This window comes from Periophthalmus magnuspinnatus, chromosome 7 (genome assembly GCF_009829125.3).
Source record: "Periophthalmus magnuspinnatus isolate fPerMag1 chromosome 7, fPerMag1.2.pri, whole genome shotgun sequence".
NCBI lineage: Eukaryota > Metazoa > Chordata > Actinopteri > Gobiiformes > Gobiidae > Periophthalmus > Periophthalmus magnuspinnatus.
In genome coordinates this window covers 11,460,686-11,478,852 of record NC_047132.1, presented here as the reverse complement: position 1 = coordinate 11,478,852, position 18,167 = coordinate 11,460,686, and the positions used below count along the sequence as shown (strand labels likewise).

Here is an 18,167-nt window from a genome sequence, read left to right as displayed (position 1 = left end):
TTCTACAACACTCCAGGAAAAAATAAAACGCAAAACTCTGCACAATGTTTACAAAAACTAATAAACCAGGGCCAAACAGGACTAAACTAAGACTAAACCAGGACTAAGTCAGGTCTAAACCAGGCCAAAACCAGGTCGAAACCACGACTAAATCAGAACTACACCCGGATTAAACCGGGAATAACTTTATATCTGCACTAAACAAGGATTAAACCAGGTTGAAACCAGGTCTAAACCAGGACTAAACCAGGTCCAAACCAGGTCTAAACCAGGTCTACATCAGGAGCAGAGAGTCAATGTCATTCCTCCATATTTGTGTCACTATCCGCTCCTCTCCCCTGTGGCTTCATTAGCACAGCCAGACCCATGCTGTGACTCCACTTTAGCACGTTAGCTCAGTGCGTATATCTATAGTCTGTCTGTTAGCATTTGCGTTAGTGTGTATATGTTAGCGTGCATGTGTCTGTCAACATGTGCGTTAGTGTGTGTTTAGTTAGCATGCATGTGCGTTTGCTGGCGTGCAGATTAGCCCCAAGGCAGCGTGAAATCGGCCCACGCTCTGACAAACATTAGATTAAGACGATCCAGGACGCTTCTATTGTTATTTCAGTCCCATCAAACAACTGCAGCTGTCATCAGCTTGGAACGAGACTAAACCAGAACTAAACCAGGACTATGTCAGGTCTAAAACAGGACTAAAACTATGTCAGGACTAAAACAGGGCTAAAACAGGAGTAAACAAGAACTAAACCAGGACTGAGTCTAGTTTAAAACAGGACTAGAACAGGATTTATAGGTCTCAGTCGTACTAAATTAAGAAACTTTTGTCATTTTAGTCCCATCAAACAACTGCAGCTGTGAAAAAATAAACCAAGATTAAACCAGAACTAAACAGGTCTAGACTAAATCAGTACTAAACCAGAACCGGGACTAAACCAGGATTAAACCAGATCTAAATCGCATATCAATAAACTAGGACTAGGGCCTGTAAAGTGAAAAACAGCAAGATAGATTAGTTTAATGCCATACTGTGGAACATTCCAAAGCAATAACAACTCCATAGAGACAAGCATGTTATGGAAGTTAAGCAAAAAAGTTACATAGTGCCTCTTTCACAAAGTTTGAACTGGGATTACGCAAAGACTAAACCAAGTCATTATTAGGACTACACCAGGACTAAGACAGGACTAAACGACATCTACACCAACTCTAAAACATAAAACAAAACATCGTTAAAATGAAAAGATGGAGCTCTGTATTTCAAAGATTCAGTCCAAGACTCTTCTTTTGTCGTTGTCTCATCAGAGCACGGCTGTGTCTGTGCTGAGCGCTCTGTGGGTTTATCAAAATGCTTCCTGACATGTGTGACAGTAAATGTATTCACTATTTTAAATGATACCAACTCCCTTCCTCTATCTCCTCCCTTCCTCTCTCCCCCCTCTCTCCTTCCTTACTTCTCTTCTCTCCAACCTCTCGCCTCTCACTTTCTCCTCTCTCTTTCCCCCTCTCTCTCTCCTTTGTCCTCCCCCTCTCTCCCCTCCCTTCTCCATTTCTCCTGCCTCTCTCTGTCCTCTCTCTTCTCTTCTATCCCTTTCTTCTTCCTCCCTCCCTCTCTTCTCCTTCCATCAGTGTCAGATTAGGACTTGGTGACAGGCCTGTGCTGCTTATTCCTTTGATAGTAAACAGTAGTGGATTTGGTGGGATGGATGTCACCATCTCATATGGAGATGTCTCAGATGCCATTAATTTGAAAAAAACAGTGAATTCACAGACGTTACACTGGATTATTATGTCATAACGTCACAAATTTTGGCTTATATTTCTAAAATGAAGACAGCGTGGTTGAAAAGCATGGCCAGGTTTTGACAGTAGATTCAAAACATAATTTCACTTTAGTTCTGAGATTGTGATTTTCTCTGTTGCGCGTTCAAAGCAGGTGAAGTGTCTTGCTTACGGACACAACAACATTGACATGAATAGTTAATGAACCACCAACTTTTTTGTCAGTTTAACTAACTGCCACCTTGTTGACTGTGAATATGTTGAACTTTGATCCCGTTTTTGCTTCAAGTATTTCTGTTTCAGTACTAACAGAACAAATATAAATATTGGCTGCACTCTCTATCTAAACTTTAAAGGTGCACTATGTAACATTTCTGATGCCTGCTTGTTTTCAAAGAGATGTAAATGCTTTGCCTGGAATGTTCACCCAAACAGTATTTAACAAATCCATCTTGCGTTTATTTAACTACATATGCAGTTTTTTTCCCCCTAAAAGTTTCTAAAAACACAGAGTTGGCCTGTAACTTGGCCTGCTGGTGTCACTTGTTTCAATGCAGAGAAGTTTAATATTATACTGTGGAAAGTTTCAGGCGAAGCGATAACATCTCCACGGAGAAAAGCATGTAGTGTACACCCTTCATTTGAAAAAAGATATAGTACATAGCGGATAATTATGAGGTCACAGTGACGTCATCAGTGTGCGCCGCCCTACCTTCCTCCTCGCTGGAGTCTCTCTGGATGTAAACGGACGGTGTCGCTGATGTCGACCCCGATCCTCCCGAGCTGCTCTTGGTGAAAATCCCACTGATGAACTTTAGCATTTTGCGGTCTTTAGCATTAGCTCGCTGCTGCGTCTGAGGAGCTAGCCCCAGATCCTCTGACAAACTGTTCAGATCACTGTTGTCTAGCGTACGGCTCTTCCCTTTACGCCCCGATTTCGGAGCCTGGTTGGCGGGCGCAGGCAGCGACGTCGATCCTGCTTTTAGCCTCTCCTTCCTGGGTAGATCCCGTAGCACTGCGCTGCTAATATCCATCGGTATTCCCACTTCATCACGCCACATCTCTGTACGACTTGTCTCCGCCCAGGACGCCCTACACGGCCCTGGCGATCTCGTTGTAACCCGACAATCTTTACGGTCCAAGCTTTGTGCCGAAGTCGGACTGCGTTCTCTGCCGTCTCTGGACTCCCTACCCCGTGATGCCACATTGCTATGAGATTTCAACAAGCTAACGGGTCTCTGTCCCGCCGGTCGAATTGGCAAACTTGTTCTGGTTGGCGTTCGGCACGGCTCGGGAGCGACTTCAGTAGAGGTTGGAGTGATCGCCATTGGTTTGCATTGCTTTGCTTCACAAGTTTTTAGATTTTTCTCCACCTGGATCGGAAGCATACATGGCGCCGCTTTGGTAACTTCAACCGGAGAGTTTGGCAAAGGACTGTGCAGCGTCTTTCCCGCATCTTTCACGTTAGCTAACACATCCTTGCTAGCGTCTTTGCCGTCTGCTCCGTTTTGCGTTCTCGTTTTGTCGCTTTGAGCCCCCGAGGTTTCCTCTTCCTTCCCAGGTTTAGCATCTTTCGCCTGGGCGCCGTTCTCTCCGTCGACAGCCTCTACCTTCACCAGCGTTAGTGAAATCAGGTAGGTAGTTCTTTGCTGTAGCGTGCCGCCCGGGTTCATGTGGTCACCCATGTTTTAACGCTACACAAATCAATGGAGAAAGCCTTTGACGCTGCAGCTCACATACAGAACAAGTTTCAAAGCAAAGTTCTCGGTTGCATCCATCCCCCACACTCCTACATTACCGCATTTCGCCTGTAACTTAAGAAACACAATCCAATTTGAATGCCATAAAAATGTGTAATGTGATGTGCGATGTAATCTTAGTAGCTCTTTTGTTCCTAGAAAACAACCGGCATGAATGAGCCAACTCCATATGCGAGTACCCAGCGAAGCGAATACATCTTCGTTATAATTCCTGCAAGATATTAAAATGATCACGTTGACCTTTCTGTCTACGCAACAACCTCCCCATGTCCTCCGTGAAATTCCATTCTTCAACCAAAACTATGCGACAGTTACGGGCAAAATAAGGCTCAAATCGACAGAACAGGAGCTGGGCTTTACAATGTAATCATTAGAAATGCATTAGGTGTCACTCAAAATCCCAACATGTAATAGGAGCAGAGCAGAAATCCATGTAATTCCTGATGATTCCGGTTTTCCGAGCTTCAACGACGCCTGTATTTTGACAATTCATTCAAAAAGGTGGGTAGTCTAGTCAATTGGAGCCAAGGACGCAGCATGCAAAGGACCGAAGAACTGGAGACAGGATAGATCAGCTGAGGGCGCGTCCAGAGATCAAGGGATTTCGATGTATATAAACGTTTAAAATCCAATCCAGGTATGAACAAGTCCTCAGTCAAAAATGTCTTCTACAGGTATGGCAGTCCACAGACACATGCTTTCTCCTCCTCCTCCTCTTCCTCTCCTCCGCTCCTCCGTGTGACTGGAATATCCAATACACTTCCTATGGCAAAGCACGCCCCTCCTTGCAGTTTCCAATCCATACAAAGCGATAGAAAAAGGGATGCGAGTTCTCTTCCTCTCTTTCACTACATCTGTCTATCCCCCGAATACCCACCCATCCATGCACCTACAGCTAATGCTAGAGTCCGAGAGTGTCTTGCTCATTTCTACTGGCCCCTCCCCTGACAGACTGTGGAAGAGAGGAGGAAGAGGAGGAGGAGGGGCGGGGGTTGCAGAATTTGCGAGGGAAAACGGAGCTTGGGTAAAATCTCCTGGAATATAAATGACATTTGATAGACAATACAGCCTAAGTATTGTGTGAATGGCAAATTTTGCTATGTACATGTTTTTATCCACTGACAAAATGGTAAAAACGCATTAATCTTGGTTTATGTCTGCGTGCGTGTGGCTCCTCCTTTAGTGGGAGGCTCGGCTTGTTTGTTGCTAAGGTGTTACAATCTTCCCTCCATAGCGACATCACCAACCGCGCGCACTACACTGTAAAAAATGAATGTCTACATGAGATGAAATGACCTGGATTTAAAATGAAAAAAAAAATGGACTAGGTTTAACTGGTTAGGTTCATTGACTTGTTGAAATGCGTTGCTTCTTATTCAAGGGGAAATTATTTTAAAATTGGGTAAAAAAAAAAAATTCAAATGATCATGGTCATATTTTTATCAAGCATTTTCATTCACACATTCATACACCAGTGTACACAGACACTGGGGGTGAGGTGGGTTAAGTGTCTTGCCCAAGGACACGACAGCAGTATTCATCTGTGGGAGCTGGAATCGCACTACCAACCTGTGGGTCACTGGATCTGACCGCTCAACCGATGATGTTTATGACGAGAGCGGGATTTGAACCGGCAACCTTAGGATCAGTGGACAATCGTTCTATCGACTCACATGTGTTAATATAAGTGGAAAAATATTGTGTTCATTTTGTTGCCGTAGCGCCCAGCCCTAATTTGCATATTTATTTATTCATTCAGTGAATTATTTTGAATCCATTCAGAAATATGATGTAAATGTGGGATGATTAAGGTTCTGTAAAAAAAAATATAAACGACTCAGCTCTAAATGAGATTACCGTTGTGTCAATATTCTCATGTTCATTCTCTCTTCTCTCATCCTCCTCTCCTCCACTCTTCTCTCTATTCATCTCTGCCTTTCTCCTCACCCTCTCACCCAGTCCACGATCTCACCCCTCCTTTCTCTTCTTTCCCTCATTCTACATCTCTCTTTACTCTCTCTCCCTTTTCTCTTCTGTCCATTCCCTCCTACTCTCTCTCCTTTCTCCTCTCTTTCCCTCATTCTACCTCCCTCCTTTCTCTCTCTCCCTCCCTTTTCTCTTTAGTCTGTTCCCGCCTCTCTCCCTCTTTTCTCTTCTTTCCCTCATTCTACTTCCCTTCTTTCTCTCTCTTCCTTTTCTCTTCAGTCCTTTCCCTCCTTTTTCCTCTCTCTCTCTCTCTCCCTCCCTTCTCCTCTCTTTCCCTTATTCTACCTACCTCCTTTCTCTCTCTAGCCATTTTCTCTTCTCTCCATTCCCTCCTCCTCTCTCTCATTCCCTCTCTCCTTTCTCATCTCTTTCCCTCATTCTCCTCCCCCCTCTGTCTTTTCCCTCCTCTTCTCTCTTTTTCCCTCTCTCCCTCCTTTCTCTCCTCTCCATCGCTTATGTTTTCTTTCCTAATATCTTTCTTTTTTTCTGCCCCCTCTGCTCTCTCTCTCCTATTTTCTTATTTTATCACTCCCTAGCTCTTCTCCTCTTCCTCTCTCTGTTGGTATCTTCTATTCCTCTCTCACTCCTCTCCTTTTTCAGGTCCCTCTCCATCCCTTTGCTCCCCCTCTCTCTCCTCCCTCTCTTGTCTCCTTCACTCCGCTTGTACATTTTATCACTCCCCGGATCTCCTCCCCTTCTCCCCCCCCCCCTTTCCTCCTCTCCGTTGGTACAATCTCTCACTCTATCACTCCCTTGCTTGTCGTTTATCTAAGCTGACTCTGTAATCTATATTTCACCTGTGAGAGAAGATATTTCCTCTCTCCTCTTTCTCTCCCCGGCCCTATCTTCCTTCCCCTACCCCTTCTTTCCCTTCTGTTTCTTCTATTTCACCTCTCCGTCTCTCTTCCTCTCTTCCCTCACTCTGTGGTCTTTCTTGCAGACATGAGGGTGAAGATGCCTCTATCTCTCCTCGCTCTCTCGTTCCTCTCTTCACCTTTCCCTTTATTCCTGAGATCTTTCCCCTCTCCTCCCCTCCCTCTCTCCCTGCTCTTCTTCTCTTCATCCTCCTCCACCTTTCTTACTCATCTTCCTCTCTCTCTCCCGCTTTTCTCCTCTTCTCTTACTCATCTCCCTCTCCTTTTTCCCTCCCTCTCCCCTTTTTCTCCTCATCCTCTCTTACTCTTCTCCCTGTCTCTCTCTCTCCTCCCTCTCTCCTTCTTGCCTTTCTCCTCTCTTACTCATCGCTCTCTCTCTCTCACCTCCCTCTCCTTGTCTTCTCCTCCTCCTCTCTTACTCATCTCCCCCTGACTCTCTCCTCCCTCTCCCCCTCTCCTCCTCCTCCTCCTCTCTTACTCATCTCCCTCTCTATTCTCTATCTCCCTCTCCCCCTTTTGTTCTCCTCCTCCTCCACTCTCCCCCCTCTCTCTTTCTCTTTCCTCTCTTCTCCTTTTCCTCCTCTTTCTCTCTGTGGTCTTTATTGTCCCTATGAGAGGAGAAAGATAATTCCTCTCTTACTCGTCTCCCTCTCTCCCCCCTCTCCCTCCCTCTCCCCCTCTTCTCCTCCTCCTCCTCCCTTACTCGTCTCTCTCCCTCTCTTCTCCTCTTCCTCCTCCTTCTCTCTGTGGTCTTTATTGTCCCTATGAGAGGAGAGAGATATTTCCTCTCTTACTCATCTTTCTCCCCCCCTCCCTCCCTCTCTCCCTCTTCTCCTCTCTTACTCGTCTTCCTCTCTCTCCCCCCTCTCCCTCTCTTCTCCTCTTCCTCCTCCTTCTCTCTGTGGTCTTTATTGTCCCTATGAGAGGGGAGAGATATTTCGTGGGAGCTATTGATCGTAGCGTTAGCGTTAGTTCATTAGCAGATAGTGACGGAGCGGGGGCCTCGCACCGGAGGAAGAGGAGCGTGGAAAATACATTACAAAACACAACTGCACTCAAACAACAATAATGAAACCATAGATTTAAACGGATGCACTGGGGTAAACTGCCAACCACGCACACACCGCGGTCACACGCAGGGGAGGGGGCTGAAGTGTCTTGCTCAACAACAACAGCATCTACTAGTCCAACTGGGATTTGAACTGGCAACCTTCTGATTCTATTCTGAGTCTATTACTTTAACCGGCAATTAACAGTACTCATTTTATGTTATTTAAGGGAAACTTTATTCAGGACTACCTAAGCTGTAGGACTTGACCTGTTATTCTTTGTTTTGTTTTTTATTTTAAGCAGAAAAAAAATCCCAATTTGGCTTTGGATGAAAATATATCAATGAAATGGGAAAAAAAAAAAGATCAGAATAATGAGTAAACAAGTGTTCCAGTGCAAAAATAGAGCTGGGTTTTGAAAAATAATTGTACTATTACTCTCCACTGAAAAATATTATGTAAATTAACTCATATTTTAACTCACATATAGATTTTTTTCATGCGTTTGCACTAAATGTGTCTTGCCCCTGTACAGATAGATTGTACAAGCAGCTCTCGAGGTCAAAATAAGTCCACTGCGTGAGCTCGAAATGCTCCGTTCCACCTTGTGATGTCATGAATCAATAGTTTTCAAGTTAACAGCTCCTTTTACCTTTAGTTCATTAGAGATGGGCAATTCCAGGACTGAAATCATCCAAATGATTCACTTCCTGTACTACCACTGGACATCACAAGGTGGAACTCAGCCTAAATCTGCAGGGTTTGTGCGTTAAACATGTGTGAATGAAACAAAACACAACTCCAGGTCTGTTTGTGATAAGGAAACAGAGAACAGAACAGAGATCAGAAAACAGCTTATGTATTTTTCCTTTGTAATATTACATTTCAGGCTCTCCAGCGGCGCCAAGCCTGATTACTCTCCTACATTCAGGCTCTAATTTATGCAAATGAGTCCGTGATTAAAAAAGTGTGAAATCCAAGCATACATTTTGCACAGTGTAGCTCCGCCCCATCCCTCCCCCTCCCTCCCCCTCGCCACCTGCCGTCAGCGTACGGCCGCAATATTCATCACATCCGAATTGTCGCATAGGATAAACAAGATGATAATTGTTTAGGTATTATAATGTCCTCTGTAAAGATCTAAGCCTCCCTGTGTGTCAGATGCCCTCCCTGTGTCTCCATGGGGTCTTATTCTGTGTGAAAGCTGCTAACCCTGTAGTTTAGATCTGTACAAACATGTTCTGAAATACATGGGATCGGTATTAGTTTAGCAGTTCAGATTTCAGCCTCGCAAATGTTACATAGGAGAAAGTGTAACCTGGTTCAGTCCTGATTTAGTCCTGGTTTAGTCCTGGTTTAGTCCTGGTTTAGTCCTGGTTTAGTCCTGGTTTAGTCCTGGTTTAGTCCTGGTTTAGTCCTGGTTCAGTCCTGATTTAGTCCTGGTTTAGTCCTGGTTCAGTCCTGGTTTAGTCCTGGTTTAGTCCTGGTTTAGTCCTGGTTCAGTCCTGATTTAGTCCTGGTTTAGTCCTGGTTTAGTCCTGGTTTAGTCCTGGTTTAGTCCTGGTTCAGTCCTGATTTAGTCCTGGCTCAGTCCTGGTTCAGTCCTGGTTCGGTCCTGGTTTGGTCCTGGTTCGGTCCTGGTTCAGTCCTGGTTAAGTCCTGGTTTACTCCTGATTCAGTCCTGGTTCGGTCCTGGTTTAGTCCTGGTTCGGTTCTGGCTCGGTCCTGGCTTGGTCCTGGTTCGGTCCTGGTTCAGTCCTGGTTCAGTCCTGGTTCAGTCCTGGTTAAGTCCTGGTTTACTCCTGATTCAGTCCTGGTTCGGTCCTGGTTTAGTCCTGGTTCGGTTCTGGCTCGGTCCTGGCTTGGTCCTGGTTCGGTCCTGGTTCAGTCCTGGTTTAGTCCTGGTTTAGTCCCGGTTTAGTCCCGGTTTAGTCCCGGTTTAGTCCCGGTTTAGTCCCGGTTCAGTCCCGGTTTAGTCCCGGTTTAGTCCCGGTTCAGTCCTGGTTCAGTCCCAGTTCAGTCCCGGTTTAGTCCCGGTTTAGTTCCGGTTTAGTCCCGGTTTAGTCCCGGTTCAGTCCCGGTTTAGTCCCGGTTCAGTCCCGGTTCAGTCCTGGTTTAGTCCCGGTTTAGTCCCGGTTCAGTCCCGGTTCAGTCCCGGTTCAGTCCTGGTTTAGTCCTGCATGTGATTCTTGTATTAGTTTATCAGTTCAGTCTTGTCTCAAATGTTCATGTTTAAATTTCACTGTGAACTGAATCTGTTTTTTTATTGTACAATATTTGCCAAAGAAAATTGTGATTACATATTTTGAGCCTTCTCACGCCCTGCACACACAAACACACACACACACACACACAGTTGGAGAGGGTAAAGGACGGTCACTGAATACAAAGGAGCTCCGCCAAACGCCCTCTGCTCACTCACCCCCCCTTCTGGAGACAAACCATTACGCATGACCTATGACAGGAACAATTGATTTTACCATTCATCCTGAAGCTAGAAGATGGAACCAAATGATTGTTTAAAGATGCACTGTGGAACTTTTCACCTCACCTGCATGCTTGTTTCCTTGGTGATGTTATTGCTTCACCAAAGTTTCGCAGTATGGCATTAAACTATCTCTTAAACTATCTATCTATCTCTGGAGACAGGATATGTTACAGGCCAGATCTGTGTAGACGCGCTCACTGTTTTGCGAGATATTTTCTAACAATAAAAATACCTGTAAATAAACAAACGCTATTCAAGCTTAATGCCATACTGTGGAACATTCAACATGAACGTGGCACCATCGCAGTGCACTTTTAGCTATATTTTTCTTTCTTTTTTTTCTTTTATATTTAACTGAACCCTGTTTTGTCAGAGGTTGCCACAGCAGAGTGTCTATTAAACCTGATGCTCTACCATTCCCAATTAGTATGAACATATTTCGCTTTACCGTATGGCCAGGTCTTTAACAGGACTACACAGAGCGATCAGATCTATTGACCCACAGGTTGGCCGTGTGATTCTAACTCCCACAGATGAATACTGTCGTTGTGTCCTTGGGCAAGACACTTCCTCCCCCGCCCTCAGTATCTCTGTATAATGGTGTATGAATGTGTGCGTGAATAAAAATATGAATACATCTGACTCTTAATGAAAACACAGCATAGAGAACCAGAGAATCACTTCCACATACCATATCACAGTGTTGCTCCATCCTTAAAACAAAATGGCCGCTATTTTTGTGCTATAGTGAACTCTGCAAACAGAGAATACATCAACTTTGATCCTCAGCTTAATTAAACCAGACACTCTGTATCTTCATGTGGATCTATTGGATTATGTTAATATTTAGTGTATTTTTAAAAGTCCTCCCTAGAGATTTGGCCTGGTCCACAGGGAGCTGCCTGACCTGCATTTCACACAGACACAAGCAGAACATGCAAATGAATGAGCTGAGAGAATTCTAGTGTAAATCAATAGGACTCGTTTACTTTCTGATGGAGAACAGGGGCCATGCAATATATAGGCCTGTAGTCAACTATTCAAACTGTTGGTCGACTTCAAACTTGGAGAAAATCAGAAATCTGAAACAAGGTTTATATCATAATAACAACAACTATGACTAAAATTAAATATATTTTAGTTTCTTTCATATCACACAAACAGAATGTTGAGGGGTATTTTTTAATAAATTATAGATAAACTGGCTCTTGGGGAGAATAACATCGATGGAACGCAGCCTCTCGACACTCTGAGCTGAAAGCTGAACTTTGTCTAGAAGAATTCATAAACTTCTTCAGGAAATCAAAGAGGCTGACCTGCAAAATGGCAATTTTAATATGATAAAAGAGAAAAAATGGCTGATGCAAAGAAATGACAACTTGAAGAAGGAGATTTTAAAATTGAGGAAGATTAAGGCAGAGCAGGAGACACTGCTGGTCAAAAATCAGTTGGGAATCAGTTGGGAATCCGAAAATGAATGTATGCGTCAACAGAATGAAAGGCTCCAAAAAGCATACACAGAGCTGTATTTCCATCTGCACAGGAAACAAGTGGTGATGTTTTAAATGACGTTTTAAAGGAAGAGAAGATCACAGGTCCTAACTCTGAACTCCTTTACCTTCGGAGCTACGTCACGGGGTCAACCATAAAAGTCCAAGATAGGTTGACCATGATGGATGGCTGGTGTGCGACGCTAGAACCGACGTCTCAGTGGCCAACAAAGGAGCTGGGGATTTGGAAATGCATCCAAACCACGCCTCAACTTCCTCCTGCTCCTCTCAGCGAATCACGGCGCACATCAACCACATCTTAAATTACCCAGAAGCCCTGTTGATAAAAGCCTCTCTGGGAAACACCGTCTGTCTCCGCTTTCTCGACCCCACAGTCCCACCTGTGTCCCTTGTTCGTCTTTCACCCCAAACACCTCACCATTTACAGGTCGCTATAGATGGTGAGGTTTGTCTAGCGTCCACATCTATTCATATCTTCAATAAATATCTTTATCTCGTACCATTGTTGTGCCATGGTCCTTGATAGTGAAGTTTTTCTTTCACATTTATGTCCACACTGCAAATGTTGTGCCAATCTTTTCTCTGATGTAAAGCCAATGGACAAAGGAACCAGTCTGTGGAGTCACTGAAGAGGCTCATGTCCTTCATTCCATGTGTCCTCCTTTTTGAGAATCACAGTCTGGTCACCTTAGTCTTAGACAGATAGTAGAAGGAGCTTCACTTGAAAAATCTGACCGTCCTAACCAGAGACAGGAACAATGGAGAAGTCATGGGACCCACAGCTGTTTAAGAAAAAACACCCACAGACAGATTACAATAAATGCTCCTTATTCTCATTGACTGCACTGATTTAAATGAGAATTCTGAGTTCCATATTTAGAATTCTGACCGCAAGTATCATAGCAACCAAAGAGCCAATCAGGAGCGAGCCTGTTAAAGGTATCTTGATATCTTGATTTAGGGACAAAATAGCAAAATAAATAATAAATAAACAATGTAGAGCAGGTTAATACTAAGATTTTAAAATCAAAATGATGAACCTGACAGCAACAGTTACGGTGGGAAGGAGAACAGTTTTTTCAATGTAAAGTGAATTGGAGCCAGATCCGATGGAGCCAAAATTGCGGAGCCAAAATACTCACTTCCTATTTGGAACGTGGCGGCCTGCAAATTAGCTCTGTACATTTAAATATACAATCTGTGGATTGCACACTAAAATACTATAGTATAATAATACTGTGTGTAGATTTCTTTTTTATAAACATTACCCATCTCTGTCCTCACATATTAAATAAACCAATCAGTTACTCAATTTACAGATCACATGATGTAATGTTGTAATGTAATGTTGACTTGTTATCTTGATTCTCAAGCTGAATTTCCCGTGAGAAAGCAGAATGAGCTCCTCACTTTGGGTTACCAGATCCTACAACTAAAATCACATTTGAATAAACCCAAAAAAAACTCTCTATGATATGATGTGTCCTCAGTATGTGACAGCTAATAGACAGGTTCAGTTTATAGCTTTATTGTGGAACATACTAGGCAATGCAATACCATCTCAAGGCAAGCAGTAGACCCCCCCTCCAGAAAAGTTACATAATACACCTTTAACTACCTCTTATTACAACTGCTTCAGAAAGACAATGCAATCCTAATCCTAATTTCCTGGCCTCTGCACTTTTTTGACCAATAAAAACTCTCACTCTTTGTCGTGATGGCAGCAGGAGACCTACTTCCTGTCTGCCATGAGCTCCTCCCCCTTACCACTTCCTCCCCACCACACGTTTGTGTAAGGTGTAGCTTAACAACAATGGAGACACAACTGTCTAGTTCCTTTTATATCAGGGCAGGCAGGGAAGAACAGCTAAGTATCTTCTCCAAATAAATAACAATTATTTCACCAGGTTCATGGTTAATTTAAAGGTGCACTATGTAACTTTTCAGGTGAGGGTATGGAGCTATGTTGTAGCTATGCCCAGAATATTCCACAGTATGAGAATAAAGTACCTATTTTGCATCATTTCAGAAATGGTGATTCTAATGCCGTTATTTGGTGTGCTCTCCTTGTCTTCATGGAGTTAAATTTAATGCTGTTCTGTGGAGCATTCCAGGCAAAGCAATAAGCGCTCCATAGAGACAAGGAAGTGCTGGATCCTCCACCAGAAAAGTTACATAATGCACCTTTAATATTTGTGTAATTACAGGATCTATCCACATTAAAAAAGAACTACATTTGCCAAGTCGTGAGTTTAAGAGGAAGGTTATGCTCCCAAGAACCTTTGGTGTCGAAAGTAACTTAATATTTTGTTATTTTATGTTACAGTAATGCATCACAATAGTATGTGCCTTAAAAGTGTAGTATATTAGAGTAACATAGACTGTATATATACATGGACATAGCTGACTTGCTAGCCTTTGAGTTCCAAATAGGAAGTGTCCGTCTCCATTGACTCTGGCTCCAATTCACTTTCTATTGAAAAACTGTGGCCCCTCTCTCTGTAAGTATTGCTGTTAGACTCATCATTTTGGCCTTAAAATGTTCGTATTAACCCGCTTGGTTTGACTGATTGACAGCGCCTTCAACCGCCTTCAACAGCCTTGTTCCGGATTGGCTCTTTGGTTGCTATGACACTCATGGCTAGAATTCTGAACATGATGCTCAGGTCCAAATTCACCCCTATAACTGCGAGCCTCGAACTTTATTTGTCTGAAACCAAACGCTATGGGTGACGTCACTCTCACTTAGTCCACTTTTTATATGTCTATGGACTAAACCAAACCTGGAACTAGACCAAGACTAAACCAGTTAAAGTGAAAATGTTAAAATGATTTGAATTCAGAACATAAGGCTAAGTTCATACTTGGACACACACCACTTCAAAACTCAGACTGAACTGGAACTAAACCTGGACTAGACCAAGACTAAGCCAGGACTATGACAGGACCAAAACTAGAAAAGCCTGAATGCACTTTACTTTGTTTTGATGGCAACATTAGTCATATATTAGGGTTCTTATTTTAGTAGTCATAGTCATAATGGTTACTTCTGTTGTACAGTGAGATTTGTTAAAAACATTTACACCCAAATAAGGTTAAATCTGGAGACTGAAAACTTCTAGATAGAGAATACGAATTAAGTGTAATATTGATATAAGTCTGAATTTCCCTTTTGACCTTCTGATCTAATATTTATTATATTATAGTTCCGGGTTTAGTCCTGGTCTAGTCCTGGTCTAGTTCCAGGTTTATTCCTGGTCTAGTCTTGATCTAGAGCTGGTCTAGTTCCGGGTTTAGTCCTGTTTTGGTCCTGGTCTAGGGCTGGTTTAGTTCCAGCTTTAGTCCGGGTCTAGTCTTGGTCTAGGGCTAGTCTAGTTCTTGGTTTAGTCTCGGTGGAGTAACTATGGTGGGCTTTTGCTCTGAATATAAATATGTTGTTGTTGACCTTAATCTCAAAACTTCAGGTTGAATAGTCAATTTTCTGTTTATTTTTTACATTTATTTCAAATATATTCTCTCACTCACTCGTTTTATTTAACCCTGTCTTTTATATGACACATTTACATTATAAAATTCTATAAGATGAACTGCACGACCAGAAGACCCAGACGCCTCAGAGTGACTTCCTCTCAGAGACACAGAGACAGGAAGTACAAGCTCTCAATCACTTTGTACTATCACACACACCCTACTACACATCTGCAGTATGAGCTAAAATATACAAAGTATACAAATATAGCTTTACATTTATTTCTTCTACTTATAATTAATAATAATAAACACTATTTTTTATCTATGTTATAATGTTTCCTCATCACAAACAGACCTGGAGCTGTGTTTCGTTCGTGTGTTCACACATGTTTAACACACAAACCCTGCATATTTAGGCTGGGCTCTTAAACTCCATTGCACCTTGTGATGTCATGTGGTGATACAGGAAGTGCTCCTCTTTGTTTTTAAACTCCATACACATTCACTCGAATCATGTGGATGATTTCTGCTCTGGAATTGCCAATCTCTTCGGAACTAAAGGTAAAAGGAGCTGATAACTTGGAAACTACCACTACATGACATCACAATGTGGAGCAGAGTGTTTTGGGCTTTGGAGACATAGACGGGCTAATAATAAAGTATTACTCAAACGTGTGAATCAAAACACAACTCCAGGTATGTTTTTGATGAGGTAACAGCATTATAACATGGATAAGAGCTCACAAGAGTCAGTTTTGAATAATATAGGTCCCTTTAGTGTAATTAAAGTGTAGTTTGAATGTTGTTTTGATGATATACAAAATTTGAATACTGAATACATATTTAGGAATAACAAAACTATCTCAAAATGTTTCAAAAAGAGCAGATTAAAAATAAAACTGGAACAAACTGCTGTAATCTTTCAAACAAGAGTATCAGTTTCTGCATTTTTAGGGTAACTGTACAGTCCATTCACATTTGTCAGATACTTAAACACATCTGAGGTGATTAAATCTAAACTAGTCTAAATATGTGGTATTTTAAAGGTGCATTATGTAACTTTTTGGTGAGGGCTACGTCGCCATGCAGATGTGTCTGCTTTGCCTGGAATGTTTCAGGAGTTTTATTGGTAAAAATACATTGAAAAACATACATTTATACTGTAAGTGGGGCTTGTATCACCACAGATCTGACCTCTAACTTGGCCTGGCAGTATCCCCTACATTTCTCCATGGAGGTACATAAGTCTAATGCCATACTGTGGAACATTCCAGGCAATACAATAGAATCGCCACAGTACTTTGAATGAACACAATTTGCAAACCATAAAGGCTGCAGTTTTTGAAGAACCACCATTTCCTCCACAAACAAGAAATGATCTTATTCTGCATAAAAACTGCTACGTACCGGTGTGTCAGATGCCCTCCCTGTGTCTCCATGTCTCTGTATTGTGCATAACACTGCTAACCCTGTAGTTTAGTTGTTAGTTAGTTTAGTAGTTTAGTTTAGTCTACAAACATGTTCTGAAATGTGAATTTTGAACACAGTCATATTATTAAAACATAAATCGCAAATTGAATCGAAAATCTAAAACTGCAGTAGATTTTTTTTTTCCCAAATGGTGCAGCCATACTCCACCACCATATTGCACATTTAAGGTTCATTTTCTGAATGAAAGTCATAGTAAAAATATTATATATATATATGAAGATACATTTTCAATTTAATTTTACAACATATGTCAAATATGTTATCATGAGGTCTTACATTTGTTCAGATGCAGCTCAAAATGACATTTAAACTGTTATCAATACTTCAAATGAGTCTCTAGTTTGAATATTAGTTTTAGAATCGATTAGTATCAGATTTTCAATACTTTTAACAATCCTAGCATGAAATATTGCCCTGATCTGTATTAAAGATAATTGGCCTATAGAATGTTGTGATGTAATCTGAAAGCTGAAGTAATAGTATGGTTATAGTTCTTATAGTTATTTCTTACCTTGGATGCTGTGCAGGTAGACTTTGAGGCCTGACCGTAGCTGTGGGTCGCTAACCCTCTCAAACTGTTTGCTCAAACGGTTGATTGCACTCTGAAGTCCTTCGTGTCTCTTGATCTCTGCCTTTATCGCCGTGGAGTTCGCAGATTTGCCGCTGCTGCCCATCCTGACTCAAAAATCCACAAAATTATCGTGCTTTCATCCCATTTGATCTTATATTTTTTAAATGTAGAGAGTTGGAGACGGCTTAGCAAACAGTGTCTTTCTCGTTTAAAACCACAGCCTTCCTCTGCAGGTTCAAACATAACTGACTTCACTTCCTTTTTGCAAATTAGATTCTCGTCAGTGGCTATGTAACTTCAGCTCAGTAAATGTGCTGACATGAGTCTATCAGAAAAATTAACATACTTAAAGTTGTATTTGTTATTTATACATCTCACCTTTATATAAATGTGTAATGTTATCTAGTACTCACTTTTGACAATGACAATACATATTTTATATTATTGTCATGATGGTGATTTCACATTAAAGGTCCTATATTACACAAAATCTAGGCTCCTTATGTCCTTCACACAGGCACTAAGTTTGTACAGCTGTGTGTCCTCAGTTAATGCCATGTTTTCTGAAGATATTACCTAACAACAGCATATAACATGATTGGACCGACTACAGAACCTTGAGGCACACCATAGACTACCTTAGAACACGACGAGGAGCTCTGGTTTACATAAACAAACTGATACCCATCAGATAAGTAGGATTTAAACCAGTTGAGGCCACAGCTGCCCCTCTGACACCTATGTCACAGTCTAATCTCTGCAGTAGAGTGTGGTGATCGATGGTACCAAACTCCACACTGAGGTCTAACAGAACCAGGAATGAGACCAGTCCATTGTCGGCAGCAATAAACTAATTCATTTGTGACTTTGAGTAGTGCCGTTTCTGTGCTGTGGTGAGCTCCGAATCCTGATTGAAAAACTTCAAATGAATTATTAGCCTGTAGGTGGCGACAAAGCTGCTTAATTACAACTCTTTCAAGGATTTTAGAGACAAAAGGACGATTAGAGATGGGGCTATAATTGGCTAATAAATCAGGTTCAAGATTAGGTTTTTTTCAGAAGCGGTTTAATCACTGCATATTTGAAGGACTGGGGGACATAGCCATTTTCTAATGAGGTATTTGTTATATTAAGGATAGGATCGATAATTAGAGGGGGGAATTCTTTGGGGAGTCTGCTTGGA

General features: G+C 42.1%; 1 protein-coding gene across 1 annotated transcript in view; it reads right to left on the bottom strand.

The window, feature by feature from the left end:
- Positions 1-17,159, bottom strand: part of agap2 (ArfGAP with GTPase domain, ankyrin repeat and PH domain 2) — a 44,370-nt gene extending 27,211 nt beyond the window's left edge. The window contains exon 1 of the mRNA XM_033970207.2: positions 16,925-17,159. Within this exon, the coding sequence (XP_033826098.1) occupies positions 16,925-17,087 (163 nt within the window). The 5' untranslated portion in view covers positions 17,088-17,159. The remainder of the gene's footprint in view (positions 1-16,924) is intronic.
- Between the last annotated feature and the right edge of the window lie 1,008 nt (positions 17,160-18,167).